The sequence below is a fragment of the Chionomys nivalis genome, chromosome 1 (assembly GCF_950005125.1).
Source record: "Chionomys nivalis chromosome 1, mChiNiv1.1, whole genome shotgun sequence".
Taxonomy (NCBI): Eukaryota; Metazoa; Chordata; class Mammalia; order Rodentia; family Cricetidae; genus Chionomys; species Chionomys nivalis.
Genome location: NC_080086.1, coordinates 52,918,766 through 52,931,681, shown reverse-complemented (window position 1 = coordinate 52,931,681; position 12,916 = coordinate 52,918,766). Strand labels below are relative to the sequence as shown.

The window sequence follows — 12,916 nt, the reverse complement described above, 5'->3', positions numbered from 1 at the left end:
CGTGCCGTGCCGTGCCTTGATTATATCTGTGCAGACTCACCTCCTAGTTTGGTGGCATTTAGGTTACCCCATGATGCAGACGATGGGTCTCATCAGGATACTAAATGCTGTATGCCTTCTGATTTCCTCACAGCAGTTCGGCAGAGCATCCTGGGGCCTCCAAGCCTCCGTTAAGCTCCTCCAGTATGACATCACGCATCTTGCTACGCCAGCAACTCATGCGTGAGCAGATGCAGGAGCAGGAGCGCAGGGAACAGCAGCAGAAGCTGCAAGCAGCCCAGTTCATGCAACAGAGAGTGCCCGTGAGCCAGACACCAGCCATAAACGTCAGCGTGCCCACCACCCTTCCCTCTGCCACCCAGGTGCCGATGGAAGTCCTCAAGGTACGTGAGTGTTGCCCTTGTGTTCGGACTGAGCCTGTCCCTTCTTCACGCCCCATGTGTCATTTTACTGGCCTGTGTCTTTGCTTGTCTTAGTATTAGAGACTTACTTATAAGCATCATGTCCAGTGGTTGCTATGAGGCTTTGTCTCTTAAAAGAAGGATTTAAATTCACTGTAATTATTATAACAACCAGTGAATGTTGAAAATGGTCAATTTTTTCATGACCAATCCCAAATGGGATCTGGTGTTTGTTGTAATGAAGAACATTTCTCTAGGTAGTGTTTGGAAATGATTTCAAGCATAAGAGTTATCTGAAAGAGGCCTTGTCTAGAAACTTGTGTGTATGTTTTCATAAATGCTTTCCAAGGCCACACTTTAACTTTGCTCTTCAGTTAGCAAATCCTGCCCGGCCCTAGAAGCTAATTGCTTTAGAAAGTCTCTTCAGAAAGAAAACTGTGGTCAAGCGCTGTCTGTGCCTTAATAGCCAGACTTCATAATCCTTTTACTGAAGTGAGCTGTCTGCTTTGGGTCTCTTTGATTTCTTGCTAGAGTGGAAACTGCAGGAGCTTGTTAACGTCCTTCTATCGGGGACACTTAGCTTCCTAATTACTCGAGCAGGTTGCAGCCGCTCTGACCATAGACCTCTATCTCCCACATTGTCTTCCATGCCTCATGGGGAGTTGCCTTGTTTCATAAACATTTCAGTTCGTAAATATGACTGGTTCAAGCAAATCTGGAAGTATGGAAAGGGCCTTGCTTTTTATCTATCTTTCACCCAGTCACCTAATTGATTCATTCTGAAGAGCCGAGTGTTCCTGTTCATTAAGCAAAGTGAACTCCTCAACCTGCCCACTCATTGTTGGTCTTTTGCTTTTATCCTTGTGCTCAGGAAAAAAAAATCCAACCATTTCTCCCTCCTTAAAGTTTAGTATTAAAGTAAGCAGGAGTGACACACTACACACAGGCTCTGTCTATGATCTTTTCCATGAGGAAAGGAATTCTTGAAAAACCAACTTTAAAGCAGCACGCATCTATTTACAAAGACTTGAAAATTTCTTGGCACCATTGTGGAGCTCTTGGTACAGAAACCGGTTGAAAGTTTGCTAAAGCAAAAGTAATGCAATGGTTTAGCATAAAATGTTAATTTAATATGACGGAAATTCTGAATAATGCCACAATTATTACTCTCTTAATTCTTCTACCATTCCGTCAAGCAAAAGCATCTTTTTGCTGTAGCGTAAAAGATACATGGAATCTTTGTTCGGCCTCAGTAGAACTGAGAGTTCCCATTTAATTGTTGTTTACTATTTGCAAGAGTTGTGATCATTTTGTTCCTACTTTATTTATACAGTTACTGTTACATAACAAGATGCAGAGAAGTATATGTTTTATTCACTATAATCTTAAGTTTTTTTTTTAACTGAAAAGCAAATTTTAGACTGCCATGGATATTAACATAATGGTTTGCATCCAGTTTGAAGGTAATGCTTAATAGTGTATTGAAGCATATTAAATTGAAATAGATTTTCCTATTAGAGTGGTTGTATGGGTTGGTGGAGAAATTACCACAAAATGAATGCGTGGAAGCGTCATTTCAATATTATTCTAAAGTTTATATAATTTCTAAGTGTTTAAAATGTTATTTTTCTATCCTTATTACAGTTGATATCTAGGTGAAATAATTTGAATAATTTATGAATTTTCCCTTATACTCTGCCTATTCTGGTAACACTGGATTGAACTGCAGTCTACCTACCCACAACTAAAGAATACCAGAAAAAAATGCCCCAAGTTAAAGCAAAAATTAATTATTAAAAGACATGGCCCCACCAAAAGTGGCATTGGTTAAATTTATCTATCGTGCTCTACAGCCATTGCCTCTGTTTAACTCAAGAGTGTTTCTCCTTGGGCTATACAAGAGTCAAGTGTGGCCCATGAACGAGAAGGACTTGTTGGGCTGGCAGTCTGTGGGGCACTAGTGGCTGTATAGATAAGCTTGGGTGCTTTTAAATCAGAGACCAAATGAAAACAGGATTTCCTTCATCTGAGGTAATAGTGTAAGACATTCAAACATAAATGTTAAGGCAAGTTTTCTATTGGTGATTCCTTGGGAAATATAAGACTTTACACTTTATAAAAGTAGTTAGATAAGGTCAGTGTATGGAAACACTGTGAAATACTGTGTAGAAATGCATATGTCACCACTTGCCTTTTTTCTTTTGTGACTTTAAATCACATACTACAGTTTCATGAAGTAAATAGTTACAGAGAAACGGCTGATTTGTTTAATCTTGGACAATTTTTATGACTATATATCTTCAAAACATTAGCAATGCGAACATAGGCTAATTGAATGCAGTCTGATGTGATATATTACATTTAGCACATTTTTCTGATAGACTAGCCTCAACAGAATATTGACTTCATTTTCAAAGCTTTACGTGGTAGAGCCAGTGCATGCCCACTTCTCAGGGAAGGTAAGTAGGTGGTGAGGTGGAGAAAACCCATTAAGTGTCTCTAGTTCGCAGCATCTGTGTTAGAACATGCTAGAAGAAAGGCCGAAGTTTAATTTTCACCTGTACACACACAAAGTCTTATTCCCAGTAGCCCACTATCGGTGGATTGAGCTATTCATTTTGACAAGCTAAGTCAGTGTTTTCAGGTTAATCCCCGACTTTGGCAACATTTTACTTAGACGACAGAACTCTGTGAAGCATGTTTAAAAATTGTTGACATCTAAAAACTTAGGACTCCTTGGAATTTGTATTAGAGAGTGGAAATTCCCATAATTTCTTCCTCAGCCTCTGGGCACTGTTCATGAGGTATAGCCTCTGTATTCTATATCGAGTTCACTAATTTGTGCATCTATTCCTCATATTGATTTCACATCAGATGGTGTGGCGTGTGGGGTCTTATTGTATGTATTTGCACGTTAGTGAGGTGTTAACGTGGTTTCTTCAGAACAAGCTAAACAACATGGGATGGTAACTCGAGCATGCGTCTTTACCACAACCAGTGACACTGCAGGTGTACAATAGATTCTTCACCGTTGTGAACACACCTGATATTGTGAATTAAAGGAACTGCTGAGAACTGTTGATCGAGCACTTTCTTTTGAGGTGAAATTGGTGAGTCATATGGAACTGAGGCTCAAACTTGATATAAACAAAATCAGAGCCACTGGGGACGGACCTTTAGCCATGGTGGCTCTCAGAGCTACAGAAGAATGGCAGTCCTGACTAGAGTTTGGTGCTCACACGCTCACTGAGCCTCTCCTGTCCTGGTTCATCCCTGCATCTTTAATTCACTATTGGAGCAGCTGCTACTGTGATCTGAGACTGTCAAATTCTTCAGTTTGATTACCTGTTATCTTCCCCACAGACCCTTGCAGTGTGGGGGCATAATAATAGTTTACAGTTTGTATTCATTTCCCTGTTGGAAACCTTGCGGCTCCTTGTCCCACCCCTTCCTTCTCTTCGTTAATTTAAGAATCTAAAGGCTAGCTGTTCTTTCTGTTGTACATTAAGTTTCCCTTTGCCTCTTGGAGAAAGTGTCGATAGATGTAAAAGCGTTCTTGTGATGCTTTATTACTTTAGTATATTCCATTTAGTTTAAAGGAATTAATTTTTTAATTTTTTTTTCTTTTTCCAGATCAGTTCAGGAATTGGGCAAATTGTTTTCCAATTAGAAATAATGCTGCCGTTCATCAAACACAGACATGCTTTTTGTAGGACCCTGCGTGCGTTAACTATGTTAACTGTGGGAGAGGGGGTGGTTATCTCATCAACCCTCTGTCCATTTAAGCAACAATCCTAGCGAGCACTGGCAGTAGACTCCAGTGCATTGTGCATGGTAGACAAATGTAGTTATGTCCCAAACTCATTGTTCATCTTTTGTTCCTGATTTGTTTGGCCATTATAGATGAACCTGAATCTCATCACAGTGGATGTTTAAGGCAGGAGAGACATGGCCTCTCGCAGGTCAGCTTGCCTTGTTCTCCCGAGTCGGGATCTGTAGCAGTTCCCAGAAGACAGGACCTGCTGTGTCTAAATTATCCTTGGATTGCATGTTCATATATTAACCTGCCAGTCAGTGTGACTGACATACATGGGCCGAAAGCCTTGATTTTAGAGTTTTATTGCCGCCCTTGTGGTTTTGCATATAACTGTCTGTCACCCAGACCACATCATTATTTAGAGGGAGAGGCCTCAGTTTGCTTCTACAAACAGCTCTTCCTCCCCTGAAGTCACAGAGACTTTATTTCCCTGGACAGTCAGACTTGTTCCTTGTCACCTGTAAGGTAATTTCTCTTATTTAAAAAGCCCCCTCAGTGACTGTTGGAAATTATAGGCTGTTCTTGTCAGCTTTCAGCAATTTTCTGCTGCGGGAGGTAAAATCCACGAGGAAGCATCTAAGTCGCCTTGCTTCCTGTGAGACTTTCTGCTATTTCCCCATTGGCAGTTCCAAAGTTACCTTTCATAGGGGCACAGCGTAAAGAGATGCCGCAGGCAGTGTTGGGCATAGACATGACTCTGTGTGCATCTGCTCTACATCGTCTCTGCTTTGGAGACTGCACAATCCCCCACTCTTCTCTCACTGAATCTCCAAAGCCAGTTGATAGTGCTGGGGAGCCTAAGGGCCAGCTTGCTTGGCACTACCCGGGAGTCATTTGAGCCCCATGTTGCTTGGAAACTCCTGGGAATGAAGAGTTGCTGATGTCAGGGCAGGACCAAGGTATTCCACTGAACTGTCTTAAGGGGGCAGTCCAACTTAGCACAGGCTAAGAGGGGCAAAATGTTCTGCGAGCACTTTGGTCTGAGTTCACTTTTCACTGCTTTTGTGATGGGTCAGTAGTGATGCAGTGTTTACTGGGCCAGGCCCTCCCTACCTGCATTTGTAGACAACTATCCACAACATCCAATTTCCATTCTTCTGAAAATATGGAAACATTAGCTCTAGTGTATTTTTACGTGGTAGTGTCAGAAAAAAAAGGGGGGGAGGCATTCTCCCTTTATGATCTCAAGGCCAGTTTTTTGTTTGTTTGTTTATGTGGTCAAGGGCTTTGATAGAATATTGGATTTCTCCTTGCTTCCTTAGACTGGGACTGGCTGGGGGCTTCTGTGCATGGTGGATATATGAACCACACAGCAGTTTGTGGTGGAATAGGAAGGTCTTTGGTTTGTCTCCACGAGCCTCTTGGAGTTCCTGGAGGCATATTTCGATTTATATGAGAGGAGGTGCCAGCTTGCTGCTTTTCATGTTATCATTCCAAAGGAAGGCATGGTCCATGTCCGTCTATCCCAATTCCCTACTAGTCACAGTAAAGGCATTATTGTAATAAAATTATTAAGGGGTGGGACTCAGGATGAGGACCAGCAGCAAGGGTGGGGAATGTGTTTAGTTTAGTGAACTCTGCACTGTGATTTTTCTCTAATGTGTCAAGGTCTATAGATCATACATACTCAACAAGGGTAATATCTTACTCCTAAGGGAAACAAAATTGGTCCTTGGAGAGCAAAAATGTCCAGGGCTGGGAAATGGCTCAGTGGGTAAGGGTGCTTATAGTGCAAGCGTGTGGGCCTGAGTTTAAATCCCCAGGGCACACATGCAAAGCTGGGAGTGGCTGTATATGACCATAACTTCTGGTGATGGGAGGACGGAGACAGGAAGATCCCTGGACTTGCTGATTGTTAGCCTCGCTCCAGGTTCAATGAGAGGCTCTGTCTCCAGAGAATAATTTGGAGTGGTGGAGCAGTACACCTGACACGCTCTTCTGGACTCCATGCATACAACATGCATGACATATGACATCCACATCTGCACGTGCACGTATACCACACACATATGCATCACATTTTTACCGCAAGTGCGTGTACACGTGTGTGTGTGTGCGCGCATGCGTGTGTGCGCACGCACGCGAGCACACGCACACACGAGCACACGCGCACACACACACACACACACACACACCATAGATACCACCATTGTTTGTAGCCCTCCAAAGCTACAGTGCACAGCTAGGAGAGCTCTGTCAGTGTGTCTGGTAAATTTTTGGGAAGGTTGGGAAGAAGAAGAGGCAACCAGCAGAATGTCTGGAAGGTCTCAGAGGCACACTAAAGAGGAAAGGTTGAACGACACTGCTGTTGAGCCCTCAAAATCTCCCCTCTCCCTATTGTACTTTAAGATCATTTGTCAGCATTTCTATAGATGTGGTTCCTGCCTTCTGGCTGGGCATTGTCCCACAGTCACATTGGTGTTTAGCACAGGGCCATGGTACTGACTGCTTTACTTCCATCCCTGTTCTGCGAGGCTGTTGTTAGCACCCCCATTTCACAGATGCATGGACTGGAATGAAGAAGTTAGATGGGTCTGGATTTGAGCCCAGTCAGTTGGCTCTCTGGCTCACTTGTGGTAGCTAGTATCTTTCTCGGAGTGAATAACCCGATGAGCTTTCAGAGGAGAAGATAGCCACGTTCAGCCCCTCAGATGGTGTGGCTACATAGGAACTGATAATAGCACATGTTCATCACAGAGCTTCTGGCTATGGCTTATGTAGGAATTACTTTGATGACATGGCGGGAAGGCAAGACAGCTTCCCTGGCTTCTGGAACTGCTTGTGGGCACTTCTGGTGTCAGGTTGAAAACTTGACATATTTTAGCTCTATTCTCTTCACAGCCCTATGAATATACAGGACTAGCCCAGGGGGAGAAACTGACGTATGGAGATCATTTCTGGCCTCTGGTCATATTGTAGAGCCCACATCTATGCTCTCTACTATCCTTCCACTCCTAACCTTCTCTGTTGAATCATTACATTTCCTTCCCTAGTCTCTAAGATACGCGAGATGTAGGAAATGAGTGCAATTTTCCTACATAAGAATTCTGTCTAGCCACACTGACCGCGATGATAATTTTTGGCTTAGTGATAGTTATCATTATGGGTGAAAAACATGTAACAGGAGGTTTCCTACAAAAGCATCTGAAAATCCAAAGCCAGGATCATTTATGTTCTGCAGATCTCGGTGGCCCAGTCTACCCCAAGTCCACTTGCGTTATCTGCCTCTGTATTTAACAATACTCTGTGTGGTTCTGAATGGCTTTTATTCACAACATGTAGGAATTTTCCCTTGCAGTTACGGTTCCATTTTTGTTGTTGCTGTTTCTCTTTCTTCATCTCCTCCCTTCAATGAAATAATTTTTTTCCCATTTTTCTGCCATTATTTTAGCCCTTAAAACCAGAACTTCCAATCTGCTTGTTTTTCTCTTTACTTTTAAGTGAATGTCAGTTGTGATAATGATTATATTATTGCACTAGAAGGTCGGAATCCCCTTCACAAATGTTGCCTGTTTCATCTCAACAGTTAAAGAAAGGCTAGGCTTAAAAGACTGCTGATGGATGTAAGCATGCCTCAGAACAAGAGGGAGTAAGGACACAACTTACCTTCACCTTCCCAAAATGAATGGCTGGAATTTGTGTTAAAAATATGTAAATTAGTACAGTGGCTTTGTTCAAGGATATAGCTGCAATCAATACTAGAATATTGGCTCTTGCCCTGGATGTGTCTCCTTTTATTGCCTTTTTGAGTGTTAGCCTAAACTTGGAAACTGTATCATCCCACATAGCCTCTCCTAGCTCTTCAGAGCTTGTTAATAATGTCATAACTATGTGAGAAGAAGAGGAACTAAAACCTGGTGTATAGAAAGCACATAAACCAGGATTCAGTTAGCGTAGAATGTTCTCGAAAGAGAATTGCTTTCAATCGCTGTTCTTAAAATTGATAATACTGGAAGACGGTCCAGATGAATCAAGGCAAATTGTTCCTCCTGGAGATGCTTGGATGTCGCTGGGCTTGGATGTAATGCTAATCAAAGGCTCTCTTCCCATTTCCCTTTAAACTAGGTTTGGGGCTTTAGGGTGCTAGATGATAGCTCAGTTTGGCGAAGTGCTTGCCTTGCAGGTGTTGGAAGCCGAGCCTGATCCCTGCACTCAGGCCTACAATTTCAACACTGGGGAGGTAGAGATGGGACAAGCACTGGAGCTCCTGGGCCGGCCAGCCCAGCTGCATTGGTGAGCCCCAGATCCAGTAGAGATCCTGTTTCAAAATGAAAGGTGTAGATTGACAGGGGAAGACGTTTGATGTCAGCCTCTAGCCTTCACATCCATACACATGTGCACGTGTATCTACACATGTACACACATACGTGAGACATGGAACCTAGGAGACTGGGTGCATGCAGTCTTTATGTAACTATAGTGATGTCTTTAATGAATTTTACCTAAGAGTCAGTGTCTTCCTGTTCACCTACCAGTCTCTAAGGCGCACATTGCTGCTGATGGGCAGGTTAGCAGACTCATGCACATCACACAGATCTCACTGTTTTCCTAGAAGCAAGATAAGAAGGTTCAGGGATGCTGGCAATTAAAAATGAGCAAAAGGAATTTAATCACCCAGTTGTGAATGATTTTAAAGAGCTGTAAAGAGGCCTAAAATAAGAGGCACAATTCAGATTACTCCCTTCTTTACCAAAGGCATACATAACTTCGTTGTAATCTCCCTTGTTGGCCCTGCTTTTTATATAATTACATTTTAGAGGTTGGAAATTTTGTTGAGACTAAATTAGAAGCGACAAACCAGAGACATTCCTGCCAGTTAGGACAGGATTAACAAATTCTTATTGGCTAACTTACAAATATGTAACATTTTTCACACTGCCTAAAAGGTGACAAGATCAGCTCTGTTTTTCTAGTGAACTAGTAAAAATTAGATTAATAAGTACCAGGCAAAGAACCTTTCCTTTTGTCCTTTCTTCCCTCACAAAGAAATCTTACCTTTGAGTCCTCTGGCTGTGGATAGCAGTGCCTTAATTAGCCACATGTTCCTTTGCCTCCTGGGAAATAAGTACAGGCTAAACTTGGGGATCAAGATGCAGACGTACATTGACTTAGCACACGCCACCAAGTAATTCATCAAGGAATGTTGGTAATTAGTCCTGCCTCTTTCAACTCTTGGCTTATTTTATAAAACCAACCGATTTAAAATAATGCCTGCTGATGTATTGCCCACACGTTTTAGGACGGGGCCTTGGCTCTTCAACAAAAGCGAGACTGTGCAGGGGTGGAAATGCACCCTCTTGGTTTTGTGTTTTCATGGATTCTGGAGGGCCATCCATGTCACCTGTTAACTGGGTTGCACTTTCTTTCTGTTTACCCCATTCAACCTTTCCCAGGGCCGTCTCTTTTTGCCTTGGTGGAAAGAACAGGGGAGCATACTTAAAAAATAAAATAAAATGCAAGCTCCCCCAGGGGTGGAGGGGTGGGTGTAAGGAGCCTGTCAAAGTGTGTCAATTCAGTGTGGTTTGATGGAATTTAATTCGAGTCCTTCATCTGGGTTCAAGCTGCAGTAATGATCTTCTTGTATTGTTAAATGCTTGCTGATATTTATGGCAGACAGATTAATCCCAAAAGATTGAGTTTCTGGGGTGAACAAGACCTTGTGACTACAGCCTCAAAGCGTGTGTAGTTAACTGTTTGAGTAGTAATAACCCAGATGTCCAATTCCCACGCTGTGATGTTTTTAACACTTATGCTTTGAGATGTGGCTCACACTCAGAGCTGCTCTTGAAAATCTGGTGGTAGCCTGAGTCCGGTAATGTACTGAGTGACGATGGGCATGGCTTTCCTCTTTGGGCCTTGGTATCCTCATCTGTAAAGTGGGGCCAGTAAAGTCTGCTCTGGGGAGTCTGGAGGGTAAATGAGCATCCACCTGTACAATACCACTCATCAAGTGGAATGTGAGCCCAGCTGTGACTTTAGGGCCTCGGGTACTCACATGAAAGAATGAAAAGAAACATACAAAATGAATTTCAATGTATTTTACGTTACCCAGCACATCCAGAATATTCTTACTTCAATATATTGTATAAAAATTAGACACAAAACTCTAAACATTTTTTTCCTTATTAAGTTTTAGTATTGAGCATCATGCTGTCCTCAAATTTGGGTACATATTGTGAGGAGAACCTGTGAGAAGCTAGATAAAATAGCATGGATCTGTAATCCCAGTGTTTTTGTAGGGAGATTGGACGTGGAGATGAGAGAGTCCCAGGAAACAGCTGGGCCAGGTAGCCTGGTATTTATGGTTCCTATCTCCAGCATATTGTAGATTAGGCGCCGGAGAGATGGCTCAGTGGTTAAAAGCACTGACTGCTCTCCCAGAGGACCTGGGTTCAATTCTCAGCACCCACATGGCAGCTCACAACTCCAGTAACTCCAGTTCCAGGGGATCTGACACCTTGACACAAATGCACATATCTCTGTGAGTTCGAGACCAGCCTGGTCTACAAGAGCTAGTTCCAGGACAGGCTCCAAAACCACAGAGAAACCCTGTCTCGAAAAAAACCAAAAAAAAAAAAAAAACAAAAACAAACAAACAAACAAAAAAAAACAAATTAAAAAAAAACGAAACATATTGTAGATTGGACACTAAATTTCATCAGAATGACTTGACCTAAGTTTGGATCTCATGAAAAATACATTCAAAAGAGTATATTCATTTGTGAAAGTTGTTTTAATCCTGTTTAAATGAGTTCGAATAACTGGGCTGGGAGGATGGTTTAATGGACAGAGTTTGTTTGTCATGCAAAGGTGAAGAATCAGGGGGAATTTTAATCCCTAGAACTGGTGAGAAGCTAGTTAAAATAGCATGGATCTGTAATCCCAGTGTTTTTATGGGGAGATTGGAGCTGGAGATGAGAGAGTCCCAGGAAACGGCTGGGCCAGGTAGCCTGGTATTTATGGCGGTCAACAACATGAGCCCCTGTTTGAAAAGGTTGGAAGGTAAGAAGCAAGGATTGGGTTTTCCTCTGAGTCTACACTTATATGGTGATGTGCACACACCTAAAGTCACACACTTGAATACACACAGGATTAAAAAAGGAAAAAAAAGATTTCCAGGAACTAAATTGAATATTTGTTTCAATTTAGGTCTTCATGAGATAGAAATATCAGCTCGTTCTGAGCCGACCTTGGTCCCAGGGCTCAGTATGGCTGTGACCTTTGGATTGGACAGCATAGATATGAACCTGTGACCTTTGGATTGGACAGCATAGATATGAAGCATTTAGCACAGTGTTGAATACAAGGAGCATCATTAAGGAAACATTCTGCTTTGTTGGTTATAATAAATTTATAATATCTAGGGAGGGGAGATAGCGTGCTTGATAGAGTGATTCCAAACATGAGGGCCCATGTTCAGTTCCCAGTATCTATATGAGAAGCTGGGCAAGAGCATGTAGTCACAATGTAGAAGTACTGACCTGACAGATGGACCCCTGGGGTTTACCTAGCCAGCCAGCCTAGTCTAATTAATGAATCTAGACTAGTATGAGACCCTGTCTCAAAAAACAAGGTGGATGGTTCCTGAGGGACAAAACCCAAGGTTGATCTCTGACCTCTGCACATATACATACACATGCATGTGTACCTACATACACATATGCACATTTACACATATGCCCAGATTATGGAGTCCTCCAAAAACCAACTAGGAGACCCAGTCCTGTGTGCAAAAGCCAAGAGCCTTTATTCAGGCTTAAACTTGGACTCTCCATCCGTCCGACACAGCAGTTGAGAGCAGAGAGACCCAAGCCCAGTAGGGGAAGGGTTTTTTTTTTTTTTTTTTTTTTTTTTTTTTTTTTTTTTATCATAGTAGAGGTTGGGATGAGGGGATTTCCAGGGTTCAGGACCCTGATAGGCTGATATTTATCTAGGGGTCTTGGTGGAAGGAGGACGGGTGAATCCTGGGCTCAGGGCTATCTGGTGGTCTTATCTAATCTTATCTAATGGTTGGAATGTCTGGTACTTCCCCCTTAGATGCTGGCCCTCCCTGGGTGGTGTCAGCTTATGTTTTTTCCTGGAACCCAGTGCTGCCTGCCATGGTAGCTGTGCTGCCTGGGCACCATGTGTGGCCAGGCTGCCCTGGGCTTCACATGGCCTGGGCCCCCTTATGTGTGACCCGGCTGCCCTGGGCCTCACATGTGTGGCCAGGCTGCCCTGGGCCTCCCATGTGTGACCCGGCTGCCCTGGGCCCCACAATGAGCATTTATACACACAGGAACACACCTGCATACCCACATGTACATTCACACGTTACAGTGACTTCTATTTATTAGTCATGGACACACTGGTTATTATCCTCACCCCTAACTTGCAGTCTTCATGTGCCACGGTTGCAGCTGCCCACGTAGACCCAGTTTAGCTGTTAGTTTCCTTCTCATCATTTCGACCCAGGTTCACTGTCACATATCATGCCTGGCAGGCGTTTCCTGTCGGAGAGAGCAGTGAAAAGACACCCTCAGCAGAGGTGCCAAGAGCCTTCCATTCAGACGCGGGTGTGGAGGCAGCTCTCCACTTGTTAGTCACGCGTCTCACTCACGCTCTCAGCCCAGGTTCCTTTCCACCCTACACATGCCACACTGGCAGAGGATTATCCATGCTAGGACGTCTGACCCTCTGGGAATGCGCAGACATTTCC

General features: G+C 43.1%; 1 protein-coding gene across 5 annotated transcripts in view; it reads left to right on the top strand.

Moving 5' to 3' along the window:
- The window catches only part of Mitf (melanocyte inducing transcription factor), a 220,679-nt gene that overhangs the window by 139,884 nt on the left and 67,879 nt on the right, over positions 1–12,916 (top strand). For 3 of the 5 annotated variants that reach the window (XM_057775165.1, XM_057775147.1, XM_057775174.1), the window contains exon 2: positions 137–383. In XM_057775165.1, the coding sequence (XP_057631148.1) occupies positions 137–383 (247 nt within the window). Of the gene's footprint in view, positions 1–133; positions 384–12,916 lie in introns of all 5 variants that reach the window. The other 2 variants (XM_057775157.1, XM_057775138.1) reach the window with 1 other exon arrangement.